Genomic DNA, 18612 nt, shown 5'->3' with positions numbered 1-18612 from the left:
TATTGTCCCCTTCACGTCTCACCCTCTCTTTCTCTCTCTCTCTCCCCCGCCAGCCATTTACCTGTGTAAGCGCACCATGCAGAATAAGGCCAGGCTCGAGCTGGCCGACTACGAGGCTGTAAGTACAGTTACTGTCATTTTGGTTTGTGCCTATTGCCAGCAAGCTAATCACTTCTAAGCTGCCATTGTGAATGTACCATCATATGATGACCCAATGAATTTCCTGTTTCCTGAGGAACAAAACAGCTGATATCCAGTCCTCAGAGCAAAAAGCCTTTATCACATTACAGACTTTGACACAGACTTGATGAAGGTCGCTCTTCTTTCTCTCAGAAGCAACATTTGCCAGAATGACACACAGTCATTTACTGTCTCCAAAATGTAAACAAAGGTATCTGTCAGCCTACTTTGCATCAGCAGATCGATACAGTCTCAGGGGAGGTGTTACTGCAGAGCTGATCGCTTGTTACACAACAGCAATCCACTGCACTTTCATATTCTGAGTTACTCTGCAACTATTGTCCAGTACACTTCCGTTCTCCCTATTCAGGTCACTTTATGCCTCCGGGCCTCATTGCTCTCACTGTTACACGCCTGTTAGTTGGTCCTCAGTATTTTTTCCTCTGATTGTAATGAGGTCATGTGTTGTATCTTCAACAGATGCTCATTTAGGTTTGTTATTGAGTGTACACACATTTTAATACGTAGCTTTGATGTGTGAGTTTATATGCAAAGCAAAATGCCTCATGCAGCTCTGGATTACACTCTGTGAACTCACGAGTTTGTGATGAAGCTTTGTTAGGAATCATCCCTTGTGGTCTCAGATCAGAGATGATATAATAATACAACTCTGGAATAAACATTTTTTGTATTACTTATTACTTATATAACTTTTTTGGGAATATTAGTGAGAATTACAGCAAGAAGGTTCTTGGTTCAAATCCCATTTGACACAGCCAGGGGTCTTTCTTTGTGGAGTTTGCATGTTCTCCCTGTGTTGTGTGGGTATTCTCCGGGTCTTCCTCCAACAGTCCAAAGACATGAAGATTGGGTTTGGTTTAATTGGAGACTTTAAATTGACCATAAATGGTATACACTAACGACCTGTCCATGATGTAGCCCGCCTCTCACCCAATGACAGCTGGGATTGGATCCAGTTCTCTCCACAACCTTTAAAGGATAAGCAGTATAGATAATTTTAGCTAAGCTATGTCGACCAAATTGTTTTAGAACCTTTATTTTCATCGTTCAAAGAGCCCATTTTACCTGGCAACAGGTTTTCAATTTTGGAAATCAGTTTGTTTCCCCTATTGCAGAATTAGATAGGAAGACTGATACCATTTATACTATATGTGCTAAATTTGAAGCTTCAGCCAAACAAAAACTGAGTTCATATTGAAACAAAGACTAGAAACAAGGGTAAGGATTCTGATTCTGAGCCAAAGTGTCAAGGCTCCAGAAAGTGACTGGTCCCAGCTATGAATTACTCTGACACATGAAACCCTCATAAGAAACAGAAATATGTCATATTTACACATAGTTTTTCTGGATTAAAAAAGTGAGATATGTTATAAAGTAAACTTTAGCATTGCTGGCTTTATGACAGAATTAGAGCTGCTGTTTCACCCTGTTTCTAGTCTTTGTGCTAAGCTAAGCTAAAATAAGCTAAGCTAACTTGCTGCTGGCAGTAACTTCATATTCACTGCAAAAATTGTGTCTTCTCACCTATGGCACAGACAAGAAAGTGAATCAGCATATTTGGTAAACTATTTCTTTAAGAATGCATTAATTAGTTATCACGTCCGCCAGGGTGGTTATTTTTTTTACCCCTGTCCATTTATTGTTAGTTTGTTTGTTTTTAAGCAAGATTAGGCAAAACGGTTTACGATGAAACTTGGTGGAAGGTTGTGGTGTGGGTCAGGGTAGAACTCATTACATTTCGGTCTGGAAATCCAGATCAGAGAGTCAGGAATGTTTGTTTAATTTTCTTTCAAATTGCAAGATATATAGTTTTTTTTTCAACATTTGCTTTCATTTCTCAAAGAAAGGAGATTGATTAAAAAAACCCATTGATATTTATGAGTTCGTGCAATTTGTGCATATATCTAGTGAATATAAATGGGATTTCAGCTCATTGACTTGTTCCTCGGTGAGTCAGAGGTCGTCCCATCTCAGCAACAGTAACGTAAAGACACAACCCAGCCTCACAGGGAACGGATAACGAAAATCATCTAAAGGTCTTGAATTAAAAATAACCTGTCTCTCTGCCCTGATTGGTTCCTCCAGGAGAACCTCGCCCGGCTGCAGAGGGCCTTTGCCAGGAAGTGGGAATTCATCTTCATGCAAGCTGAGGCTCAAGTGAAGTGAGTCACGTTGTGTACTTCACGAGTGAATCACAACACGCCGCCTGTTGACGTCAGTGTCACACCGATGTGACAAAGTTACAGGAGGAGGGCTGTGGGGAGAGATGTTGGTGGATACAAATGAGGATTATACATTCAAATATATGAAACAACAACCTTTGACCATATGCATGAAGCTCGTGTTATTTCCCCAAGGAAGAGGAAATAACCTTCACCCTCACCGCAGCTGGGCATCAGACCCATTCTTTAATTCAGAATGTTCTTATGTTATGCTCTGCTTTGACTGGAGGGGTATACAAGCATTAAATACAAGTATTACCCTATGGAATTAGACACACACACACACACACACACACACACACACACACACACACACACACACACACACACACACACACACACACACACACACACACACACACACACACACACACACACACACACACACACACACACAAACACTTTTCTCCCTAACTCCTGTGTGATGTAATACCTCCATCTGGTGGCTGCCATTTGTAAGCACAGCCCTGTCACTGTGTAATGTAAGAAGGCTCCTCTTTTGTCTATAGAAAACATTCAGAGAAATGACATTGATAAGTGGCTGCTGTTTTATACGACTGGGGGGGTTAATATGGGGAGCAATACGCCTTCAGGGGGAGTATACACCACCTAGAAAGGCCCGGTTGGTAAATGCCAGTTATGTAAGAGCTCGGCCTGACCAGAGGCAGCACCAGGCACGGCAGGTGAAGTGACCAGACAGGTTAAGACCCACACTCATCAGCCTTTTTCTCCCATGTCTGCACTGTCAGTGGTTTCAGTGTATGTGTGTGTGTCAGAGAGTGTGTGTGCATTCATTCAGAGGCCTGGTTTGTTGAGTTTGTGCTGTTTGACCTGATATTTCAGAGGTGTGAGGGAGCGGCCTGTGTCCTCTGTTTTTGCAGGATCGACAGGAAGAAGGACAAGGCCGAGAGGAAGATCCTGGACAGCCAGGAGAGGGCATTCTGGGACGTCCATCGGCCTGTGGTGAGTTTGTTGGGTCACAAAAAAAGAGAAGAGGAAAATAAGGTCAGATGCTGCAACAAAAAAAAAGGAAATAAACGAAGGGTTTGTTATGTAGGTTGACAATTTTAGCATTTAAAGCCTGAAAAACCGCAGATTCAGCAGGGAGGCCTGTTGTTGTCGCTGGTGGCAGAATCAGATTTGGTGCCAGTCACTTTGCATACAAGCCTTCAGAGAGCGTGGCATTGGCTGAATGGAGGAACAGTGTCGTATTGTTTGAGGAGGACAGGCGCAGACAATGCACTGCTGGAGAAACCCTGTTATCTGACCCAGAAACACTCAGCTGTCTCCTGCTGCCTCCCACAGCCCGGCTGCGTCAACACCACGGAGATGGACATCCGCAAGTGTCGAAGAGAGAAGAACCCACACAGGGTGAAAAAGGTGAGCAGAGGAAACCGAGAGGGTGGCTTTCCAACCTCGATATTATTGTCTTTTATCGGCGTTATCTTCCCACCATCGTCCCACACAGGATTGTAGAACTGCTGAGGTCATATTTGCAAAACCTTTAGATTTTTTGACCAAAAACCAGTATCAGGTTTAGTGGTGCATAAGGTGAAAAAAAAAGATATTTAAGTGATAGGCAATTTGCATTCAACAATTATTTGTATTTTAATTTTTTATTTTGTTATTAATTATTATTATTATTATTATAAGTAGTAGTAGTAGTAATTTTTGGAAAAAAATACATAGACATTCAAGTAAAATAATAGACACAAAAGTAATTACCAAATATTTTTATAAGAATAAAATCTTTTTAGAGTTTATTTTGAATCGATTGTTTAAATTTTGCAACACATATAAAATCTTAGAATTTTAGCGTTAGTGTGCTCTGTATATTTGTGAGGACCAGTTTGAGTTGTAGATCTAACAAAGTGAGGACATACAGTATAGGCTGGATTCAGACTATAATGAGGTGGAGGTCAGGGTTAGAGGAGGTGATGGGATCAGGAATGTAGTTGTCATGGTTACGGTTAATGTAAGGGACTGGGGAATGTAGTACGTCAATAAGTGTTTGTGTAAATGGCATATAGTCTGCATTTATACAGCACTTCTCTAGTCTCATTATTACGACCACTCAAAACACTTTACATCATTTACAGCTCACGTTGACCTATTCACACACATTCAGGCAGCTTGTTCTTTACTCAGTACGTTTTCTCTCAGTCACAAATCCCATTTACAAACTCATGGCAGAGCCGTCAGGGGCATTTTAAGGGTCAGTCTTGCTCAAGGATACTTTCACTTCCAGAGTCGAGGAGCTGGGATTCAAACTACTGACCTTCTGGTTCCGTGTAGATACTGAACCCCAAATTGCCCATGCCAGTGTGCTATTGATGCACATAGATGCAGTGTAAATGTGTGAATGAACTGAACTGCAAAGTGCTTTGAGTTGTCATCAAGAGCAGAAAATCACCATAAAAATACAGCGACCGATATCATGACAGCAAGTTACAGTTCTGCATAGAGTTATAGCAAATACAAATCCCATCAAAACAAAGTCTCTGCCGTCGCTCTCTCCAGTCGGTGTATGGGGTCCCAGACGACGGCCAGAGTCAGCCCAGTCCCGTCCACAGCAGCTCGCAGCCGACCAGGAAGCCCACCAAAGAGGACATCCAGAAGGAGGTAACTCTTCTCCTTAGGTCACCACCAGCGACACCGCCTGACACAATCCATCATGATGGCAGTCAGGGATGCAGACCGATGAGCTGCTAGATTATTTATCCTCCTCATTAGTCTCTTGTCTGCTCCCCATCAGATCACCTTCCTGAACATGCAGCTGGACCGACACTGTATGAAGGTTTCCAAAGTGGCCGACAGTCTGATGAGCTACACGGAGCAGTTCATGGACTACGACCCCTTCGTGTCAGCCACAGAGCCCTCCAACCCCTGGATCAGTGACGACACGTCCTTCTGGGACTTGGAGGCGAGGTGAGGGTGTGACGGGTGTGGCGTTGATAATGCTGGGATCTCAAACGAGAGGAGAGGTTGACTTAGATCTGACATTTGGAGAGAAAATATCTCTCTAATTTGATCTCTTCTTGTCTGATATGTTGTATTGGGAGCAGTCGTGACCCCAGCCAGCAGCGTGTGAAGAGATGGGGCTTCTCTCTGGAGGAGGCCCTGAAGGACCCGGTGGGACGAGACCAGTTCCTGAAGTTCCTGGAGTCAGAGTTCAGCTCAGAGAACCTGCGGTGAGGCCGTCGTCCACATCTCATTTCAACATTTCATATTCGTCCCACCGGTCCCCTGTGTGGGTAATTGAAGCATGAGGGAAACTCCACCCATTCTAAACATCCAAGTCCAGTTATAAGCAGTGAGTATGAACCCCTGAGAAGTTCTCTCAAGGGATTCAGCTCTGACTTGAGTCAGTGTCAGTTTGAAATCTGAGGTTGAGAAGTGAGAGAGTGAAGATCTCTGTTGGCAGCTCCTTGTGTCTCCAGTGTTACATTAGTGGAGCCCACTTTTGATTCAGTAACACAAGAGCTATAGAAATTTAAACAGAGTTAAATTTTAGTTCATACATCTGCCAACTTTATGAAACCACATTTAAATTCACTAGATCCACGTTTTATTTGGATCTGCACCAAATTACACACACTCATAAATATCATTCTCCTAAATGAGCCTGATCTTTTCATCAAGATCCATGAATTATTCTCTGAGTCAACAAAAATATTGAAAATCAACAATTCCTTGATCCGCATCAAAATTCAACGGGTTCTCTCCTGTGGTAATCTATCCAATAGTTTTTGCATAAATACTGTGAACCAACAAATAAACAAACAAATGCAGATGAAAACGTAAAATCCTTGGAGAGATTTTGCTGAACAAATTCCTAAAACCATGCAACGTGGTGGAACCATTTACTGAAATACAACCCAAATACATCTGTAATGAACCTGCACTTTACTTGTGTGTGTTCATTTACTGCTCATATCACAGATTATCTATAACTCACTGTAACACAGAAACCTGCTACAGGGTTAAAAAAACGCTGCTTACATGTTGGAGTATTATACTGTAAATAACACTGAGTACTTACAATTAGCACGTTAGTTTATTTAATACTGCTAGTGTAACATACTCTACTGTAAAATAAGATGAGATTTTATTAATAAGACTTTATTAATCCCAATGGAAATTAGTTATATTACAGTATAGAAGTAAATTAAGTAGATTAGAATACAGTAAAAAAAACACAAACAATAAAGACTTAAGTCTAAAATACAAGTGTAGATAAATAAAAGTATAAGTACAAGTGTATTGCAAATTAAATCAAAATTAAGTGTATACTGAGTAATGCAGAAGCAGTGCCTGTTAGTAGATATAAATAGAAAAGACAATAAGATACTAAATACAGTAGCAGTAAGTAGAAATGAAATGATAAAGGAGTAAGTAATGTGGGATATTGCACATTATATTAAAAAAAATATTTCAAATCAACGTATTAATTATCTGCTGATAATGGCATCACCCGCCAATATGACACATAGTGAAAACAAAATCAGCTTTTATATTTACTGTATCTGTATTCCTGGGACGTTGATACTGACTGGATGCGACAATGTGACACTGTGTAGGTTCTGGTTAGCAGTGCAGGATCAGAAGCGACGGCCGCTCCAGGACGTCCCCGCCAGGGCGCAGGAGATCTGGCAGGAGTTCCTGGCTGAGGGGGCGCCGAGCTCCATCAACCTGGACTCTCACAGCTACGAGCGCACGAGCCAGAACCTGAAAGACCCCGGACGATACAGCTACGAGGACGCTCAGGTGGACTGTGGCGTTTTTCCTCACAGCTCTCACAACCCAAACAGATACAGTGTCAAAACACCTGCAACTGTACACAGAGATAAAACCTCTAGTGCCACATAGGAAGTCATAGAGAGGTGTATATATACTTAAAGGGATAGTTCACCCAAAAAGGAAAATTCACTCACCACTATGCCGATGGAGGGATGGGTGAAGTGTTTGAGTCCGCACAAACTTTTAGAGATTCAGGGGTAAACAGCGTTGCCAGAGGGGGCAAAAGTACACACATTCTTTACTTGAGTAGAAGTACAGATACTTGTGTAAGAAAAGACTCTGGTAAAAGTAGAAGTACTGATTCAACTCCTTTACTTAAGTAAAAGTAAGGAAGTACAGGCTCTGAAATGTACTTATGTACAAAAGTAAAAAGAGAAATTGAATTTTTAACTTCATGATACACGATGCCTCTTTTATAATACAAAAGTTATATGCACCCAAAATAGGATAGTTTTCCTCTTTTGTTAACAACCTGCTGTGTTGTTACGTCTTTTACGTTGTCTTGTCATCCGTGGAGGTTGAAACAAGTAACGAGCCAGTTTTGAGAATGTAAGGAGTAGAAAGTACAGATATTTGTGTGTGAGGAGAATATCAGAGGACATTTAGGCTAAAAACTTGGTGTAACTAACGCCGTTTCGAGTCGACACTTCACCCACCCCTCCATCGTCATAATGGTGAGTAGATAATCAGTGAATTTTTATTTTTGGGTGAACTATCCCATTATAATGACAGTACTTTGTGTTGTGTGTTGTTTCATCTAAAAAGAAGATTTCAGCTGTACAAGATCTTTTGCAAGTAAAAAAGCTCCTTCAGAAGTTCAGATGGGTTTATCCAACACTTCATTCCCCCACACACACACTTCCTGTCTCACACACTTGCCCCACAGAATCACTGAACCCTTCCACCCCGCTCACGTTACACAAGTGAATGAATGCGAGGGCATGGAGGAATAGAAAGGAGGGAGGAGGGAAAGAAGAATGACAGAGTGTGTTTGTGCCAGGGCCTAATGAGGCGAGTAATGGCGTGAATAGGTTGTTCACCGTGGATTCCTCTGGTTTCAACGTGGGCCGCCGGTGTGTGACGTGCGACGCCTCTCACTGGCAGCACATTACTCAGCTCCGTCTCGCAGGAACTCCGCCGCTCATGTCAGCACGATCAGTTTGCACACACCCCATCCTCCTCCCCTCTAAAATCACACAATGCATGAAGTGCATAGCTACAATCAGACGTCTCTTTCTTTCACTTTCTCATCTCATCACTTTTCTTCTTTGTCTTGCAGGAGCACATTTTCAAGCTAATGAAAAGTGACAGCTATGCACGCTTTTTGCGATCCAACATCTACCAAGACCTCCTGTTAGCCAGAAAGAAGGTAAGCTGCGCTCACTGACCTCGACGCCGCCTCTCCTTTTATCAAAGTCACTTTTATTGCATTTTCTCATATTGATTTGATTCTTTTTTTATTATATAAATACATTCTAGGTTTATATCTATCATGTGTTTGTGTGTGTGCAATCAAGAAGTGATTGATTGATTGATTTGATTATTGTGTCCCAGCCTAAAACAGAAAAAGAAAAAGACCAAAAAAAGGGAAGAAATAAATAAACCAGAGTAGCAGCATCATTAACGAAACCATATAAACCTCCCTGATGTTTGTTCCAAGATTTAGAAACTAATGTAGCTTAGAAGCATTAAAGTTGAGCGGCCATTCCGTTCTGTCATCATCAGCACACTGGGAAATTTTCTCTGGATTTCAAACAGTGATTTCATGTAATATAAATATTGTTAACTCTGCAAAATAAGAGCAGCACAGATACAAATGTGATTAACTAATCTCAATTCACTCGATTCACACAACCTGTCCTCAGGGGTGTTTTTAAATCCACCAACTTCAAAGTTGTAGCAGTAGTATCAGTATTACACAGACTACTGCTGGAGACTTGTTGAATTTACATGTACTTTACTTGAGTATTTCCATTGCTTAATACCTCTTCTACATTTTGGGGTAAAATATTTCACTTTTCACTCACTGTAATTGAATTCAGATTAACTCAAACTGTACTGGCTGCAACATTAATGATGCTGACATATATATGTACATTACATTATTATACATTATTCTGAAATCGGCCATCCTGCCTATCTAGAACTTTTACCTCAGTACATTTGACGCTGATACTAACAGTAGTATTTCTACTGTATACTGTGGTATTGCTACTTTTATTTAACTAAATACATCTTCCAGCATATGTTTTTATAATATACTTAACATAGGGAAAGGAGCTCAAGGTGTAAGACTTTTTCTTTTAGTTTCAAGTTTTTATTTGTCATATGCAAGTTAACACAGGGTCAACAGTACAATGAAGGTGTTGGACAAGAAGAAACCGGTCTATATATATAAATATATATGTATATACATTCAAAGATGCGGGGGATCTGATCACACTTGCATGTTACAAGGGTGGGTCGTCTTAAAGGTTCAGTGTGCAAGATTTAGGAGAAAGGGATTTATTGACAGAAATTGAATATAAAATAATCCTGGTGTTTTCTGTGTTTTCTTTACCCTAGAATTTATATTTATATACTTTATATTTACATCGGGATCTGGTCCTCTCTATGGAGGCCACCATGTTTTTTACAGGAGCCCAGACTGGACAAACTAAACACCTTTTGAGTTTTTATGACAACTGAAGGCTACCACAGGTTCTCATTCATGTTTGGAAGGGGAGGGTGAGGTGAGAGGTATTCAGCTGCAACATGCAACTTCACCACTAGATGTCACTAAATTCTGCACACTGAACCTTTGCTGTCTGTTAGCAGCTTTCATCAGCTCTTATTGTCGGCCATTATTATGATCAGCCAATCAACAGTTTGAAACTGAATGTGAGCTTTCAAAGCATCACGGCACAATCTCAAAGAGTAAAAAACACTGTGCAGCTAAATTAATAAAAATGTCAAGGGACAGTCAGGAAAAACACGACACAGACAAACTGCTCTGAAGAGAAGAAACCAAGTCATTCTGTGAACAGAGAGTAACAGAGAGTAACAGAGAGCAACCAACATATACAACATATAGATACGACCAGTAAATATATAAGTGGTTGACAGATGCAGCCCTATATGCACCAGTGTTGTATTAGGTGGTGATTTTGTTTGATTTGATTGTATCCACATCATGCAGCTTGTCAGTGTCATGTGAAGACGTGCACAGCTCAACAAACGCTCATGTAGCTGTTACTGTGTAATATGGAGCTTTTCAGCCAATCACAGCTGCCTCTCTTCATGCTCGCCCTTCTGCCCTTTCCCCCGTTTGGACACTGCTCCTTCTTGCGGGCCTTCCACTCACACCACTCCCCTTAATATGCAACCCCCCACCCCTGCATTGTCCTTGGCCCTCATCTCTGCAATGCTTGGCCCCCTTCCCCTTATTTTTTTTCCTCTATCCTCACTAACGACATCACCCCCGACTCTCCCCCGTCGACACCCGTACCTGACCCAAACACTCACCCTGCTTCCCCCCCTCCCAAAACAGCAGCCAGCAGACACTGAACAGGGCCGCCGCACCTCCCTGGAGAAGTTCACCCGCAGTGTGGTAAGTCATTCGGAGCTGGGGCTGTTCATATCACAAACCACACTGGCTGCCTCACTATCAGTGGCTTTTGCAGTTAAAACCATATTACACTCTGTTGTGGCTTTAAAACCTGTACCAGGATGTGAATGTGTGCGTAAGATAAGTCACGTGAATGGTTGCAGCTTAGCATTTTAAATCAAATCACCTTGTGGGCAGAGATTCTGTGTGATTTACAAAGTACCGCCTACTCTCAGCATCTCAGTCTGTTGATCCGTGTCGTCTGAATTGACCTTTCAGGGCAAGTCTTTGACAGGGAAGCGCCTGACAGGCCTGATGCAGTCATCCTGACACAGCCTGTGCTGGAGGGGCCCAGCCAGACCCTGTTGGGGGGATGACCCCCGCACAGTGGCCGGGGCACGGACAGCGGAGCCGGGCTGGACGGGGCTGCTGTGCGGAGGCTCGCAGACGCTGCTCCGAGGACTGTACTGGTAGAGGAGCACCGGGCCTGCTGGGGTGAACGACCCGACGCAAACCACTGAGGAAAAGGACAATGCTGACAAGGGGAACCTCAGCCATCACTACACATGGCATGCAGCATCCAGTATAAGCACATCCAGACCAGCGCTGCCCTCGTTTCATCACTTAGTCGGCAAATCTGTTTGTGAGGCCGTTTGTCGACTAAGCTGATTCGTTTATGTTGTGTTCATTTTCTTTTATATTTATGTTAATTGGATATTAAAAGCAACACTATTCTTTGATTAAAAAGCTACATTTAAATGTTATTTGCAATGAATTGACTATTGCTTTAAAACAGCTGGGGGACATACCCTAAAATAAAAAGTCAAAGAGGCAGAGACATCAACAGAGACATAAATCTGTTTAACGTTCGTCTCTATGCTCACAAGACAGCCAGCAATAAACAAAGCATGACACCACTTTTTTTTTTTAAAGATATATATATATATATCCAACCTCTTTTTATAATCTTGAAATTTCTATTGTATCTGTTTCTTATAAAGCACATAACATGTCAGTTAAAGGTTGGGCCGTTTCCAACATAACAAAGTTGTGTTTTATCTCCCATAGATTATATTTAATGACATCTACAAAACTGATATTTAAAAGTTATAACCTTTCATGCTTCATTACATTCCAGAATCTGGCATAAAGGGCTTAATGTAGCATCCAGACACACTGTCGCAGTTTCACCCAAGTCTTTGTTGGAGAATCAATGTTTTGTCTCTACAACACTGAGACTTGGGGCAAAGATGAATTTATTCCAGTTGGCAAATTGGTGTTTTAAGCACCGGGCTTTAAGGACACTGGAGGTAGGGGTGCTGAAGGGGCTGAAGCAGCCTCTACTGGTAAATGGCTGTAACAATTCATTTTCTTTATTTCATTGTAGAGCATCAAGTGTATTTTCTCTGTAGCCCATCTGATCACACATGTAATGTGGATTGTAAATGCAGACTGACGTGAACTGACAACCCCTGATTTTGTGAAATATTCTAAAACTGGTATAAAATGTTGTTGGCCATTCAGATTAATAATGAATTTAATATGATTTATCTCAGCACCCCTAACTCTGACTCCTGACTTCACGTTCATAAACGTTTTCAGGCTGCACAATCAAATTAATCATTTTCAAGCATCTGTGTGCCGGGGAGAATAACAGAGATACTTTAAGAAATGGCCCCATGTGGCTGTGAAACAGTGATTTGAGGTTTACTGTAGGTGTAGTGTGCACAGTCACATGTGTTATAGCCTCCACATGCTCCCACTGTCGTGTTATTTTTAAAGTTTCCAGTGCCATGGGTTCATCTGGTGGATATGAAACCAGAGAAACAGCATCAGAGTATTTCAACAATGTATTCACATCATACTGACGGACGTCATGATGTCAAAAATATCTGTTCTCCAATCATGGAGCTGTTACAAGGCCTGCTGCCCAATAAGGGATCATTTAGGTTGTTTTGTTTTTGTACTGCATGATTATCCCATTTTTTTTATTTCTGAAAACAATGAAAACTGCCCGTTCTTGCTCGGCCAAATGTAAACCACAACTCTCCATCTACTAGTGTCTTGTGTTGTAATGACTGTGGGGAAAATGGAGCATGTTATTGGATCATAACGGAGTGTTGACTTAGAGGAAGATGGTTTGATTCTCCAAAGACGCACACAGATGGAGGAAAAAAAACCCTGAACTGAAGCAAAACTCCTCAATGACAGGACATCAAAGCCCTAAAGTGCAACTGGGAACAATTTTTGAGCCGTCATGGCCGCCGCACTCTGAACATTAGGGCCTCTCTGCTCCACTGTGGCTTCAACCTTCTTCTCCAGACAGGAAAGTGCTCCGACTGAAGAGATATTAATCTCACAGCTCCCCCTGAGGCAAGCAACTGCTACAGTGACGGACTACACTGCTGAATGAGTGAATCATCTGTCGTTTTCTATTCTTTGTGATGCGACACACTGTACAGGTCATATTAATAATCAGCATTATTATCATGAATCAGTAACCTCTTGATTATACGGTAGAGAAGAGACGCTTAACTCCAGTCGATGTACCAAATGTTACTCAGCACAAACACAATGACACTGTGTACAAAGTGCATTGTAGATGTAAATTGGCAACGTTTCATTATCCAAAAGCACACTTTATTATTATATGGGCACATAACTATGCATGTAACATTATCAGGGCATTTTGTGCTTTTAGTTTCTCAATCAGCCAAACAACCACTGGCGCTCTAAAACACTCAAGCACCTGCTATCTGTTCATGGGTACCAAATAATAAAAGCTCTGGACCTGTCTGTGTGTGTGGCCACTGATCTCACTGGTGTTTCCATCTGCTCCAATGTGAACAATGAAATATAAATGTGTCTTCTCTCTTTCACTAATGAGTACTCAACAAGTACAGCTCAGGCTGGTGGTAAGTACACAGAGAAATATTAATTGTGGCCTGATGATAGCACTCAAGATAAAGAAAAAGGAGTTACCATAGTGATTTGGATTATACTCCAGGGAGACTTTGCCATAGACCTTATAGTTATATAGCAAATTCCAAGGCATCAATAGTTGAAATACTTTAATCGGGACGAAAGAGTTGGACCATCGGACAGAATGATATGCTCATCTTGAAGCAAACAAAATGGCATTGCACAAATGAATGCTGCGTTATATCTTCTGTGGTGCTGGAGGAACTTTCATTAGGTCTGAAAAAATAACCCTGCTAATGTCATCAGGGTTTTTGTGGTTATTTTAAACTACTAAATTTGTAACAGCAGTTTGGAAGACTTGGAGGCAAGGATGGAGGTTCTGATGAAAAGGTGATATAAAGTTACAATATAGGAAATGTAGACTATAGAATCATGGATGATTTGACCCATATATAAATATATATATAAAGATGGACGACATGACAGCTCCCCAAAAGTGAAGCCAAAGTGTTTTGATCACCCTCTGGTGAATGACTGCAGTATAGGTCACAACTGCCGTCTCGTCGATGTTGTATGGGACATGGAGCAAATTAAAAAGTCAAAGATGGTGTCAAATCTGGAAGTGTTCATTCATGTCCTATTAAGTTTGGTTTTAATTAGTTATTTGATGCTATAGAAACAGGTTGAAACATCATGATTGACAGCTGAATGGGTTGAGCATGTGTATCTGCACAGCCTTGCTACTATCCACGATATTTTGGATGCATTTCTGGTTAGTGGGGGGGAATGGACACTTGCTCATCCAACATTATATACAGCCTGGATAATTTGACCGCTGTGGTTTCAATTTTGACAATTATTAGGGCCCGAGCACCGACGGTGGGAGGCCCTATTGAAATTGTAAGGATTCTTATTAGGGCCCGAGCACCTCCGGTGGGAGGCCCTATTGTATTTCAAAGGATTTGTATTTCCCTTTTGGGGGGTTTTCAGGGCCTAGACATGCTCAAATTGTTACCAAAGTTTGCAGGGAATTCAAAACCCCAAAAAGTAATTGTATTCTGGAGTAATTTGAAATGGGCGTGGAAAAATGGCTCAACAGCGCCATCTAAGGAAAAGCCCCTCAGTTAGCTTTCACCGATCTTCACAAAAATCGTAGCCCAGGTGTATCATGACCAGACAAACAAAAAAGGTCGGAGGTGCAATTGGATAAAAGCAACAGGAAGCCCGCCATTTTGACTTTAGTGGCCATATTGGCCATTTTCCACATTTTTACTTTGATGTACTTGTCCCAGGGCTTTCATCAGATCAACTTCATATGGAGATGCGTGTCATCACAACAAGATGGAGATGAAAACTACCACAAAGATAGATTTTTTTACACGCGTGTGACCGTGGCGTGGCCTCAAAGTTTGATTACACGCCATCAAAACACGAGGTTCTGTATCTCGGACAAACATGGTCCAATCGAGTCCAAACTAGACATGTAAGACAAGAGTCCCGGCCTGATGACATCTATACAGAAATTATGACTTCAAATCACAGCGCCCCCTGGTGGAAACGGGAAGTGACATGTTTTATACTTTGATGAACTGCTCCTGGCTGCTTTACAATATACAGCTCAAAAGAGCTCAGTCAAGTCATTGGATCATGGTCAGAATTGTGACATTTCCTCAAACTGTGTAAACATTGAGGTGCGGCGAAGGTTCATCCTTTGCCAAAGGAGACAATGTTGTCATAACTCCAGTGTGCATTGTCCTATCACTACCAAACTTCTGTCTCATGATCAGAGACCAAGCCTGAACAGCTCTATGTGTCAATATTTCCTCAGTGTCATAGCGCCACCTACTGATTCGCCATGAAACAGGAAGTACTTTGTAAATCTACTCTGCACTATCCAACCGGCTCCGAACTACTGACCTATGATCACAATCCTGACCTGAACAGCTCCATATATTAATATTAGTTCAGGGTCATAGCGCCACCTACTGATCAGTGTGATAATTAAGTTGTTGTAACATTGTCCAATTGACACAAAATTGCTCACGCTACATCAGAGCCCCTACTTGAACAGATATATTAGTCTGTAGGTAATAATGGTGATGGCGCCACCTACTGGCAACAGGAAGTAAGCTTTGTTTTACAACTATCATTCGATTTACATAAAATTTTCACAGTGTGATGTGCAATTGATAGCGTGGAATGTAATTAGCAATTAGCAGGCAAGGATCGACATCGCGTGAGGGACGCAGGAAGTGAAGCGTTTATCCTTGCTGCAGTGCGCAAAAACGCATGCAACGCGGAGATGTGCGCTTGGTCATTGATCGCTCTCTCCACTAACCGCAACAGGCTTGAAAATGCCTGTGCTCGGGCCCGTTAGTGCTACAACGTAGCCCTAGTTGTTTATTATTTTCCTATTTCATTTTCAAACAGACAAGTTGTCAAAATACAAATCAGTCAGACAGCAGATGATATGTTAAATTTGTGCAGGTACAGACATATGTAATATAACATGGCAGTGCCTGCAGCTTCATTTCATAAAGAGACAATTCAACAAACATGTAGTGTGTACTTTTTTAAACAGTTAACACTTACCAACACTTGATAATTCCCCTGCAACTTATTTCAGAGTTAAAGACAGTTTGTGATGTTTGATATTAAAGAGGGTGGAATGCAGTGAGCATTGGAAGTCATCAGCTGATAAATCCAAGGATATACTAGAGATGAAGTTCTTCAGACATGCTGCATTAACAGTCTGTGATCAGGATAAAGTATAAAGTGAAACTAGACCAAGTCAGTGAGGCTGGAGTGAGGAGAGACTGAAGCATCTGTCATGGTGAGGAACTCAACCCAATTCTGACAAGCCACAAGAATACTCTCCTGTGTCGATGACGAGTCCCCACAGGCGGCTCTGGCACGTTTTGTTCCTCAGAGCCAGTCACGTTGAAGTTGATATTTATAACTTGCACCACTAAGAGGTAAAGCAGTCCACCTGTTACTGTGCTGTACCACGCACACATGAAGCAAAGTGCTGAGCTGTGAAAACAAAGAAATGAGTGCAAGATTAAAGCATAAAAAAGTATTTTGTTTTACTTACTTTACGTTACTTTACGTTACTTTTCGTTACTTTTCGTTACTTTTAGTTACTTTACGTTACTTCACGTTACGTTACTTCCGCGTTACGTTACGTTGCTGCGTTACTTTACCTTCGTTATGTTGCTTCGTTACTTTACGTTACTTCATTCGTTACGTTACGTTGCTACGTTACTTCACGTTACGTTGCTTTTTAGTTCGTTACGTTCGTTACTTCACGTTACTTTTCGCTACTTTACGTTACTTAACGTTACTTAACGTTACTTCAAGTTACGTTACTTAACGTTACTTTACGTTACTTTTAGTTACTTTTCGTTACTTAGTTACTTTTCGTTACTATTAGTTACGTTACGTTACTTTTCCTTACTTTGTTACCTTACGTTACTTCACGTTACGTTACTTTTTGTAACTTTACGTTACTTTACCTTACTTCACCTTACGTTACGTTACTTTACGTTACTTCACGTTACTTTTAGTTACTTTACGTTACGTTACTTCACGTTACTTTACGTTACGTTTCTTTTCGTTACTTTACGTTACTTCACCTTACGTTACTTTACTTTACGTTACTTCACTTTACGTTAAGTTACTTTTAGTTACTTTTAGTTACTTTACATTACGTTACTTTTAGTTACTTGTAGTTACGTTACGTTACATTACGTTACTTCACGTTACGTTACGTTACTTTTCGTTACTTTTAACTAAAGTAAAGTAACTGTCGGACAGACGGACGGACATCTGTCTGTCTGTCCGTATTTATTTATTTTTTCAAATACTGACTTTAGTTACTTTTAGTTACTTTTCAGGTCACAATCCTGACCTGAACCTGAACAGCTCCTTATATTATTAGTGCAGTGTCATAGCGCCACCTACTGATCAGTGTGAATATTCAGTTGTGCTAACATTGTCCAATTGAAACAAAACTGCTCACGCTACATCAGAGTTCCTACTTGAACAGATCTATGTCTGTATGTAATAATAGTGATGGAGCCACCTACTGGCAACAGGAAGTAAGCTTTGTTTTACAACTATCATTTGATTTACATGTAATTCTCACCGTGTGATCTGCAATTGATTGCGTGGGCCGTAATGCGCAATTAGTAGACAAGGATCGACGTCGCGTGACAGATGCAGGAAGTGAAGCGTTTATCCTTCCCGCAGCGTGCAAAACAAATGCGCCTGGTCGCCGATCGCTCTCTCCACCAACCGCAACAGGTCCCGAGTTGCGTGTGCTCGGGCCCGTTCAGTGCTACAACGTAGCCCTAGTTACTATTAATATTATTTTGAAATTATGTGTCCCTTATGGAAGAGCAATGCTGAAAACCCAGAGTAGCACTTTAACATTTTTAAAAACCCAATGCTGCCCAGTGGATGGATGAAAAAGGAAGTGGGAAGTATTAAAAGTGAAGAAAACTTATTGAAGTTGTATTCTGTCATTTTCTAAGACTCCAAACATTCCTGCAGTTGCCAATAGATCTCATATGTTGCCAATAATAAAAAAATCCCTCCCTGCAGACTCTGATTCGACTTCCACAGACTTACTTCTCTGTACCTACCGATCAATAAAAACTCCCTGTAGTGGAGGTTCTTTTTTGTCGTCTCATTCCTATTTTAGAGTCCGGAGCAACCTCTGCTCAGAAAAACCTCAAGTGGTGTTTTTTCCTCTCAGTCTGCTCAGTCTGAGGGTCACTCCAACCTATTGATCCTGTCTGGGGATTCTTCTGCTCATCAGCTGCCTTCTCAAGACGACCCCATGACCTTTTGTCAGAAAAACACCACTGCGCATCAACA

General features: G+C 41.3%; 1 protein-coding gene across 2 annotated transcripts in view; it reads left to right on the top strand.

The window, feature by feature from the left end:
- The window catches only part of LOC118116991 (regulator of G-protein signaling 6), a 47891-nt gene extending 34286 nt beyond the window's left edge, over positions 1 to 13605 (top strand). The window contains exons 7-17 of one of the 2 annotated variants that reach the window (XM_035168999.2): positions 54 to 118; positions 2287 to 2363; positions 3305 to 3386; positions 3729 to 3803; positions 4944 to 5045; positions 5179 to 5351; positions 5489 to 5614; positions 7004 to 7190; positions 8503 to 8592; positions 10753 to 10812; positions 11089 to 13605. In XM_035168999.2, coding sequence (XP_035024890.1) covers positions 54 to 118; positions 2287 to 2363; positions 3305 to 3386; positions 3729 to 3803; positions 4944 to 5045; positions 5179 to 5351; positions 5489 to 5614; positions 7004 to 7190; positions 8503 to 8592; positions 10753 to 10812; positions 11089 to 11139 — 1088 coding nt within the window. In that variant the 3' untranslated portion in view covers positions 11140 to 13605. The remainder of the gene's footprint in view (positions 1 to 53; positions 119 to 2286; positions 2364 to 3304; positions 3387 to 3728; positions 3804 to 4943; positions 5046 to 5178; positions 5352 to 5488; positions 5615 to 7003; positions 7191 to 8502; positions 8593 to 10752; positions 10813 to 11088) is intronic. The other variant, XM_035169000.2, reaches the window with a different exon arrangement.
- Positions 13606 to 18612: the final 5007 nt, after the last annotated feature.

This window comes from Hippoglossus stenolepis, chromosome 10 (assembly GCF_022539355.2).
Source record: "Hippoglossus stenolepis isolate QCI-W04-F060 chromosome 10, HSTE1.2, whole genome shotgun sequence".
NCBI classification, from domain to species: domain Eukaryota; kingdom Metazoa; phylum Chordata; class Actinopteri; order Pleuronectiformes; family Pleuronectidae; genus Hippoglossus; species Hippoglossus stenolepis.
This window is presented reverse-complemented; position numbering and strand designations above follow the sequence as displayed.